The following is a 10,227-nucleotide window of genomic DNA, read 5'->3' as shown; positions in this document are numbered from 1 at the left end:
TAGTATTGTTGCCGCTGCCGCCATGTCCTGAAGACGCTGTGTGCTTCGTTGTGAAAGTGAAACTACTTTGTTTGGTCTTTCAAAAGAGGACGATATCCGCTTCGTCATGCCTGGAGCTGATCTGTGCTGGTCGCTGAGGAAATACGTCAACTTAGTGCTGTGGATCGCCGGCACATTTTATGGAGGACTGTTTACTGATTCTGGGAGAGCAACGTTAGACTAAAATGCTGGCAATTCTGACTCACGTAAGTACGTTTTCTTTTATAATTTGCCACTGATGATTCAAACGTGAGTTTTGGGCAGTGTGGAGTAGCACTTGTTGTTTGTCATTTCTCCGATCACAAATGCAGACAGGGTTTTATGTTTACGTGGCACGATGCAATGCAATGCAACGCAACGCGTAAAAAGACAGTATAAGTCATTATAATCAGTAATTATGTCCCCACTGGATGCAACAAATGCCTCGTTTGTAATGGGTTTTAATGTTTTTGTGTCGTCGCTCTGGCTGGGACACTCAATCACAGTATGTGAGGGGCATAACGTTTCTGTCACACGCTTGAGGTATTCGGCCAATCACAACGCACTGGATAGCTGGCCAATCAGCATACACCTCGCTTTTTCAGACCGATGAGTTTTGTAAAAATCGACGCGTTTCAGAAAGGTGGGGCATAGAGGAGAAACAATAATGTACAGTATGTGGAAAATAATGTGTTTTTTTTTTACTTTAAACCACATAAACACATTTCATTAAACCAAATACACAAAATAATGTTCTTTTTAGCAGCATCATATGACTCCTTTAAATGGATCAACAATTCCTAATTAACAAATATGCAAGTGGCAGGACATAAACTTTGCAATATGGAGAACTGCATCTCTGTGGAGACCTGCATGCTTGTGGGACTGGATTTAACTGATTGTACAAATATAATGATAGAAAAACAAATATTCATTAGAAAAAAAAAAAAAAGTAAAATCTGCACATCCTGAGTCATTCTACAAGCATATTGTTGAGACTAGAATGCAGACACATGGGAGGCACATCGAAAAGTCCTCTGGGAAAGGCTTGCCATCTCCAGCTGCTTGAGTGCTCAGTGGGACAGGAGCAGCAAAAGCGGCTGCGTCAACCCTAGCCCTGTGCAAACAAACAGCAAGCTCATTCAAGGCTGCCAAAGAGCCTACACTACGGTGGTCGGAAACAAAACCAGCCAAGAGGCCCCGGTCCGACTTGAAATTCACTTTCAACAAGTGACATGATGTGTGTGTTGACAATTGTGTACTTGATAGTGCATTCTTAACATAGGAAAATAACCTAATGCTAATAATAATTATTAATAATAATAATATATAAAATCATAATATAATAATAATAAAATATTATTAGAAAGAGAAAGAGATTGTGTACCTTCTGGTAGTTGAGGGTTCCGTTTGTTCCATTTCCAACAAGAATTGTCTTATAATCAGTGACATACTGTGACAAAAGAAAGAGTCAGAGAAGGACAACATCATGAGCTACATGCAGTGCTCATCACAGAGCTATTTTGACCAATTTCAATTTCAATTTCAGTGTGCAGCTTCATGAACTGTGATGCATTTGATCATTTCTCTGCTCTGAGCTTGTTTCTGTGCAAGTCTAGTGCCAAAATACTGACAAAAGCAGCATTTAAAGTTTAGCTGAAGAGGACTTTGAGACTGGTATACACAGAGACAATGACAGTGATCCCCCACAAACCCTGTCATTCAGAACCCCTGTTTCTCAAAAACTCCAATTACATGAGCTGGAGCACTCAGTTTAATTTTTGAGGTAGTATCCTTACTACCTCAAAAGTAGAAATTGGGTAGGTGAGGTAAGAAATATAAATAAATGTTGAAAAAAATATCTTCTTTTTGGCATAGTAAAAAACTGCAAGACAGATGTCATGTTTACATTGAAAAACTCATTTACACATTAAAATCAGTGCAGTGGAATGCAAAATAGTATTTGTGTGAACTGGCTCTAAAGGTTCACATGCAGTATCTATAATGGGTCTTTAACTGAGATGAATATACAATGTTTGTATAATCTGATGTTGACTTGCATGTGATAGCAAAATTAAAATCCATAAACATATTTCAGTTAGAGATAATTAATACAACCTGGAATAGATCTACAAGAATTAGTTTGGACCAGTCTGTAACTGGCTATTTAAATAATTGCCAGGCATTTCTGTATTAATCCTGCTAATCTATGTTCTCTTTTAAAGCCTTTCTGGCCTCCATCCAGTTAAATGTCGATGGAAATCCCACTGGATAAAGAAACATTCTCCCACTGCATAAAAAAACATCCCATCTGCACCTAATGACCCTGTTTCTCTTTCTAAATCCTTGACATGTTAAAACAGACTCTAAGTAAGTTTAAAAGCTTATCAATCAAATTTGCCCCATTTTTGCTGGACTCGCACTATATGTGGAATAAAACTTTCTCTTGCCAGAAATATGAGCATTTTTCCATCTGTTTTTCTAGCTCTTATTTCCTTGTCTCTGGCAATAATTAAATGCATCAATATGTGATTTAAATGCCTAAAATAAAAAAGATGTAAAGTATGAACTGTCACTTCATCTGCATGTCTTCTGCATTAATCATGCTTGCAGGCGCGGATTAAGTGATGCTTTATAGTGGACTGCTTTATTTCTCACGTTGAATGATAGGCTTTTGTTATTAATGAACAATTATTGCTAAATAATAATATTGTTATTATTAGCATTCATTTCCTTAACCAAATGATACCTTGCAAGATCTAAAAACGAATCCGCTGTCTCTCTGTTGGAGCTCACGCCTTCCAGCCCCAAGTTGTTGGTGTTCAGCGCTCCGGCTCCCACGCCCGGTTTGATGATGAAGGCGAGCGCAACCCCGATGGATGAAGCGATCAGAGTGGTCACCAGAAAGTAAGACACGGCGATTCCTCCGAGCTTTCCCAGCGACCGCGTGTCCAGACTCGCAGCGCCAGAAATCAAACTGCAAACCACTAAAGGAAGGATGATCATCTTGAGCATCCTCAGCAGCATCTCTCCGGGGAAGGCGAAGTAAGTCATCTGCGCTCGGGATAGGTTCATGTTCCGGACCATCATCCCGAGCCCGACGCCCACCAGAACCCCGGACACCGTCAAGAGCACTAGGAGATTTCTTTTGAGGAAGACCATGAACCGGTCTTTAAAGCTGTTCTTTTCTGATTTTGTTGAGACTGCTGGTAACGGGTTTTTGTGCCCGGCGTGTCCATTGATTTCGCTCTTCTTTTCCTCCATGATTTTCCTACACGCTCAGTCTTTCCACACGTTTAAAAGAGTAGGCTACCAGGCTTTTCTCATCAGCAGCGTGCGTGCGCTTGGAATGGAGCGGACTGGAGAGCGCTTGTAAAAACCAGCCGGCATTTATAGACATGTGCTGCATCTACCAATGACGAGGGGTCTTTTAAAGATGAAGATCCAGGGCATGCGCACTCCTGGACCACTATGAAATGATGCAACAAGGCAAAGGGTTGCTGATATCCGTGCATATTATAATTATCATTTTTATTTTCTATTTTGTGTTAATAAATGTCATTGTGCCATCTCAAGTTAAATTAAAATCTATCTATCTATCTATACAGAGATAATAAAGACAAAATACCATTTATTCCCATGTTTTTAATATTTTAAAATATTTGTTAATATAGGTAGCCTACATTTAGAAACACGAGACGGGGGACAGGTCAAAACAACATACATTTATAAAATAACAAAATTGACTGGATTTCTGTTCATGTTTTAACAATGACTAGGCTATATAGTTATATTTAAATATTTATGTTCTATTAAAATACATTTATATTCTATTGTTTGTACTATAGATTTCTTTATTTGCACAGTTTTTCAGCATTTGCAACATATTCTGTGAGGGTTGCCATTTTCTTCAATTTCTGCATTCTGTATTTTAGTACAATATTCAAATGATATAACTCATAATTTCAGAATCCCACCTACACGTTTCCCCAAGATAAATAAAATGTGAAACTCTCAGTTCTTTTTAGCTGTCTGTTGCTTTCCCCTGAACCTCAACTATTCTGTTCCAAAAATAACATTTCACAGCTGCCAAACCAGAAGCAGGAAGCTGAGTGTGCTCTCCAGTCATTACTATAATACACTGAACCCCACTGTGGCTTGGACAAAACAAGACTATGAAGATTTTAGGCCCCAGATAGTTCCAAAAAGTCTTCTAGTACACTGAAAAGAATCTTAAGAAGGAGTTTGTGTTAAAGGTATGGTACTGTTAAAAGTATTGTAAAAGTAACACTATGAGATAGAGGGTAAACAAATGTCTGACCTTATGTAAAACCACATCCTGCAGCTGTCAAGTCAAGTCAAGTCTGCTTTATTGTCAATTCTTCCACATGTACAGCACATACACACAGAGAATTGAAATTGCGTTACTCTCAGACCCTTGGTGTATACATATAACACTAACAGTAGAACATAAATACAGTAGAACATAAATATAGATAGATACAGAGTTGTCATGCCTAAGAAAGATAAGCTCTCTCCATAAGACCCCCTCCTAGTTACAAATCAGTCAGATTTACCTTAAATGCATTTGCTGGTTTATTTTGTACAACAATTGGTTTGAATTTGATTTCCATTCCAAAATATGGCTTACATACATATATGTCATTTAGGGATGTTAAAATAAACCTGCTTCTAAACATATACTTTCTGTTTACTCATTTATGTTTACTCAGTAATCTGTACATTATAAGCAACACCTATAGTCTACTGTGCTTTTTTATTGTCTAGTGTATTAAAAACCACAAGTGAACAGAGAGGCACCTTTTAAAAACTGAGAGAGAAGCAGAATTTAACTGCTTAAGACTGTAATAATATTCTCCAACCACCAGATGGCATTCATTGTAAAGTCCTTTCTCTGTTTGAGAAAAATACTGGGTGTATTGTAAACCTCAAGCACTACTGATCATTGCTTATTATTCGACATATAAGCACAAATTCTTGTAATATTATGTCAATGCACTGCAAAAAGAAAAGCGTTATTTTTGTTTTTCTTCAGCCTTTTATTCTTGTAAAAGTAATGTTGATAATTAATGGTGATTTTTGTGCTTTGTTATGGTGATTTATGAAGTTACTTTTCTCAATGAGAATTATGACAAGATTACACTTACATTGTACAATTTATATTGTCATACATAGTTATTTTTAAGAGACCTACAATCTCATAAGGAGGTTATGGTTAGCAGATAATGACCAGTCTGTCAGGACAGCAGGGTTTACCCTGAACACCTGAAATCAAATGTCAGACTCCAAGATTAATGATTGTTTGCTCTTATTCAATCAGACCACGCACCATCAGCTGTGTCACACACACACACACACACACACACACACACTCACATACACACATACCCTCTTTATTCCACACTCACTCACAGACACACACACACACACACACACAGGTCACACACACACACACACACACACACACACACACACACACACACACACACACTTGCTCTTATTCAATCAGACCACGCACCATTAGCTGTGTCACACACTCACACACACACACACACACACACACACACACACTTGCTCTTATTCAATCAGACCACGCACCATCAGCTGTGTCACACACACACACACTGTACTGTAGGTAGACTTTCTTGGCCCTTTGTCCCATTTAGTCAAACATTGGTGTAAACACTCAGTATTTTCCTTTGCTGGTGAAATCACCGAGGAACAAGCACGTGAGAGAAAACACATCTTCCCCACTTTCCCTGCTTTTTTCTTTTTAGTTAATGCCTATTTTCCGCAGTGGCAGGCTTTTTTGAACACTCCATTTCCTGTTATGCATTAGAGATTGAATTTGTAACAGAAAAGATTGAGCCAAGCTGTCGGTGCGGCATCTTGCCACAGCAGGCTGCCTTTTCTCGGTTCCGCCACTTGAAGAACTCAAATCTGGCAATCTGAAATTTACCATTGATACTTCCAAGTAAGTATTGCCGCGACCCATTACAAAATATATAAGGATTATATTTTTTAAATAGGCTATGTATAATTTGTCAGTTTGAAATGGTTTTAGACAGATTTTTGAACTCACATTTTGCCCCGTCACTTTTTCATCGTGCTATAAACACCACGTTACTCGTCTGTTAGGTTCTTTAAAAATAGCATGTCGAACAGCAGCCTGTTCTGCATTTTGGTTGGCTGATTCTACCAGAGGGGGCGGGGCGTATGAACTGGGATTCCGCCTCGACTCACAGAACGACCTGTCATTCAAATCTAATGTCTTGCAACTGCGACTACGAGGAGAGTCACCGAGGGCAACCTGCTTACTACTTTTGCGGACACTTTGAAGTGTGACTCATATTTGCAACTGTTTACATTTCTCAGGCTGATGAGGCACGGGGTGCTCAAAAAGTCCCATGTGAATTCATGTCGACTAGCAAGGCATGCACTCATACAATGTAAACGCATTCGAAAATAAATCCGCTGAGCACTCAGTGATTTAACCGGATCGTGCAAGTCCGTCTACAGAAGGGTGAGTGGACTTTTCTACTGAATTATCATCATAAAGTCCTGTGTTTTGACAGGTCAGTCTTGATGTAGGTAGATCCTGCAAGCGTGCTGGCGTGCATTGACCCCAGCAGTAACCTGTTTGCATACCTACAGTATGTACGTCTACAAACTTGGCATATCTGTAAACACAATCTGCCGGTAGAAGCCCAGCACTGGCGTCTTCTGAATGCAAAATAGTTAATGCTTTAAACGAGGAGAGTCACATAGCCTACTTATGATTGCTGCGTGTTGATAGTTTACTGTAATCGACCCGAGTAAGCAATACATGTAGGCCTATGTATTTACTTATTTATTGCTTTGGTGTGATTATATAGGCTAACTGAGGCCGTCGAGACTTGACGTACTGCTGCAGTGATCTCTCGTGTCGCGTAGCCTACAGGAGCCTACTTGCTGTTTTTGTACAGTAGCCATACTAGATTAGTATCACTAAACGGCTGAATTTGTTTATCAGTGGCTTTCAGAGTTTTTTTTCTTCTTCTGATAAATATCTCAATATAGAAAAATATGTTTCAGCAGGGTTTATAAACAATTTATCAGTTACCTCAAAAATGTGCAAATTAGGGTGCAGTCACATTACTGAAATTTTAGCAAAATTTCAGCAAAAGTTTAAACTTTAGACCAATCCGGCTTCTGTTGGTCAGTGCAGTGAATTCACATGACCATGCACCTCAATCGATTACGAGCAGAAAATAGTTTGAAAAGTCTTTTAAAGTTGGAATTAAATGGAAGCAGTGATTTTAAAATAACTTTGTTATTTTGTAACTTTTAAAATTGTGACATAGACCCGAGTAATACGTAAAATCGAAATGAAAAAATAAAAAAATTGTAGGGCGGGACTTGATTATACCTGTCAACCCTCCCATTTTCCCCAGGATTCTTCCGTATTTTACCATTCTATCCCGCTATCATACCGTTTAAATATTTTCCTGTATTTCTCCCGTATTTTTAATCTTTTAAAAAAAATTTTTTTTAAATCCCACTTGGCGTATTTTATGTGTTTGCTACATTCGCTTCCGGTAAATCTCCCGTAATTTGTATGGGCCAAACCTAATTTTATGAATAATCACGACAACAAATTCCAAAGTTGTCCAGTTGCCAGATCTTGTATGAAACGCATCTTTCTCACACGATCGACGCTTACAAATTTCTACCCATTTGTCTTCTCAACTTGGCAACCTACAGCCCAGTGATGCTATTGATGTGTGCGCAGGTAGAACCGCGGGAAGAAAACAATGATCACTGGTAGAAATGGGAGAAGACTTAGGTGGTGCTCCACAGTGAAAAAAACTAAATATACATGTAAATGTATATTTACATGTATAATGAGATATAGCTTACACTTCAAAAAGCTATGGTTTAATTGATTAAATATGAGCGCTGCAACTTTCAAAGTCAGGTGCTGCGCTTCTTTGTTTACTGCGGTTACGGGGGAAATGGCTATATTCCTGGCGAAAAGCTGAATTTGAATTTTTCAATAAGCCCTTCTGCTCTTTGTTTAGACCAGGGGTAGGCAAGTTCGGTCCTAGAGAGCCGCAGTCCTGCAGAGTTCAGCTCCAACCCTGAAAACAAAACTCACTTGCCTATAGCCTTAGTAATCCTGAAGACATTGATTAGCTTGTTCAGGTGTGTTTGATTAGGGTTGGAGCTGAACTCTGCATGACTGCGGCTCTCTAGGACCAAACTTGCCTACCCCTGGTTTAGACCAAAGCAAAAAACAACCCTTATTTTTAGCAAAAAACACCCAGTTGTAAATGTGAACAGGTGGATCGACAAGAAGATAATGAATTATAAAACTCTAAAGATATAGCCTACACTAAGATATAATTATGTTACTAAATGAATATAATTGTTTGATAATAATTGTTTAAATTAATATAAAAATAATAATAATTAAATATAATATAATATAATATAAAAATGGTTACTTTTGACCCTTAATGGTTACTCATTGGACTTAATGATTGGAGAAGTCCTGCATAGGTCACCAGAGAGAAGTCTGCTGTTTCACCAGAAGATAGAGTTATGCTATTTTGATTGAAATATAACATATACATGAATTAATCATTCACAATTATATTTAATATGCATTTAGAAAATAACTTAATTGCACACCAACTTTAAAAAGTCTACCTCCTTGAAAAAAATTATTACACTGCCAAAAAATTATGTGTTTGCCTGCATGAAACTTGAACTGCAGTAGACTGAAATAACTGCCTTGTACTTGCTTCAAACATTTAATTTTCTAGTTAGATAATAGAAATCTAAGTAGATGAAGCTTGGAAGGGAACATGTAGACATCAGCATGGGTCCAACGGGACATACCGATAACGAAGCCCCACTGTCTTGTGTTTCCCACCTATCCGAAATCAAGTGGTTAAGGCAAGAGTTTGGCAATGACGGATTAGAGACACATCTACTTTAGTTGATAATCCAGATTAGGGTGTGTGCTGTGCACAGTGCTCTATTGGGACAGAGAGCTCAGAGTTGAGAACCGTCACCTCATTAGAGGTCAGTGACAGTAATGACCAATTAATACACTCTCCAGCCAGCCTGTTATATTCTAGTAATATGTATGTTGTTAAAATTAAAAATTTTGTTTTTACCCAGTATGTGTTTCTAAAGAGATATGACAAAAGACATTTTGTTAGTCGCTCTTTTCTATACAATGGCAATGGATAGTTTTTAAACTTTAAAAGGATGCAAAAGTGATTTTGGTTGTTGAATACAGTTGTCACTCCCATAAATAACCAAACTCTGTGTTTACAGAGTGGGATTAAGCACTCAGAAAATAAATTACAACTGTATTTAGCTGCAGTGTGTAGCCTGCATGGATAATGACAGTGTCCTGCATGGATATGACATTCACCAGTTAGGAGCAAGTCTTTCTGACTGTAATTCCATAGTCTGTTTTGTATTCCTTTAACATGTGCTTGGACCCAGCCTGTGTCTTTAATAGACTTCTCGTGGAAGTCTTAAATCCATAACATGGTCATAGTTACATTTTCTGCCAGTCTATAATGTTTTAATGTGCTATAAATTATGAGTCCAGTGTTAGTGAATTGCTCAAATGTATTTGCATTGAATTCTGAGTAAATTAACTGCCAGTGCCTGGGGCAGTGACCTGCTTTTCATTATAATGTGCAGGAAGCACATTCACTGTATTGAACTCTGAAGCGTCGAGCATGCTGATGACCTAGGGATTTTGAATGCTAAACCTCTAGAGAGATGTCAAAATTCCCCTTAAGAACTTTATTGTAATGGGGCTGACAAGATGTGAGACGTGCGGATCCATAAACAAAGCTTTATTTAAAGCAGAGAAGGTCAGAAACACAGGCAGGGTCGAAACAGTGGCAAACAGGTATATGGCGGGCAATACACAAGAATAATCCTAGGGCTAGCGTGGGTCGACGATTGGCAGACAGAGTCACAGGGGCAAGGCTAAAGGGAGAAATCCAGGAAAACAGGCGAAGATCAAAACCGGAGAAAACAGACAAGGCAAGGCAAAACTAGGCTAGGAGGCTAACGGGGCTCTGTAGTGTAGCTATCCGACGATAAGTGCTAAACAATACTCGGCAGTGCAATGGGATCAGAGTGAGAGTTAAATAGGGGATGTGTGAGTGATAACAG

At 38.6% G+C, this 10,227-nt stretch overlaps 2 protein-coding genes across 2 annotated transcripts in view; one reads left to right on the top strand and one right to left on the bottom strand.

The window, feature by feature from the left end:
- The window catches only part of slc1a4 (solute carrier family 1 member 4), an 11,701-nt gene extending 8,301 nt beyond the window's left edge, over nt 1–3,400 (bottom strand). Inside the window, exons 1-2 of the mRNA XM_016234994.1 lie at nt 2,758–3,400; nt 1,406–1,471 (exon numbers count right to left, since the gene is read on the bottom strand). Coding sequence (XP_016090480.1) covers nt 1,406–1,471; nt 2,758–3,282 — 591 coding nt within the window. The 5' untranslated portion in view covers nt 3,283–3,400. The remainder of the gene's footprint in view (nt 1–1,405; nt 1,472–2,757) is intronic.
- A 2,889-nt stretch (nt 3,401–6,289) lies between these two features.
- LOC107552912 (SERTA domain-containing protein 2-like) overlaps nt 6,290–10,227 on the top strand; it is a 42,252-nt gene continuing 38,314 nt past the window's right edge. The window contains exon 1 of the mRNA XM_016234946.1: nt 6,290–6,562. The gene's annotated coding sequence lies outside the window, so the exon portion shown is untranslated. The remainder of the gene's footprint in view (nt 6,563–10,227) is intronic.

The sequence above is a fragment of the Sinocyclocheilus grahami genome, unplaced genomic scaffold (genome assembly GCF_001515645.1).
Source record: "Sinocyclocheilus grahami isolate Dianchi unplaced genomic scaffold, SAMN03320097.WGS_v1.1 scaffold461.1, whole genome shotgun sequence".
NCBI lineage: Eukaryota > Metazoa > Chordata > Actinopteri > Cypriniformes > Cyprinidae > Sinocyclocheilus > Sinocyclocheilus grahami.
The sequence above is the reverse complement of the archived record's forward strand: the minus strand, read 5'-3'. Positions and strand labels throughout refer to the sequence as shown.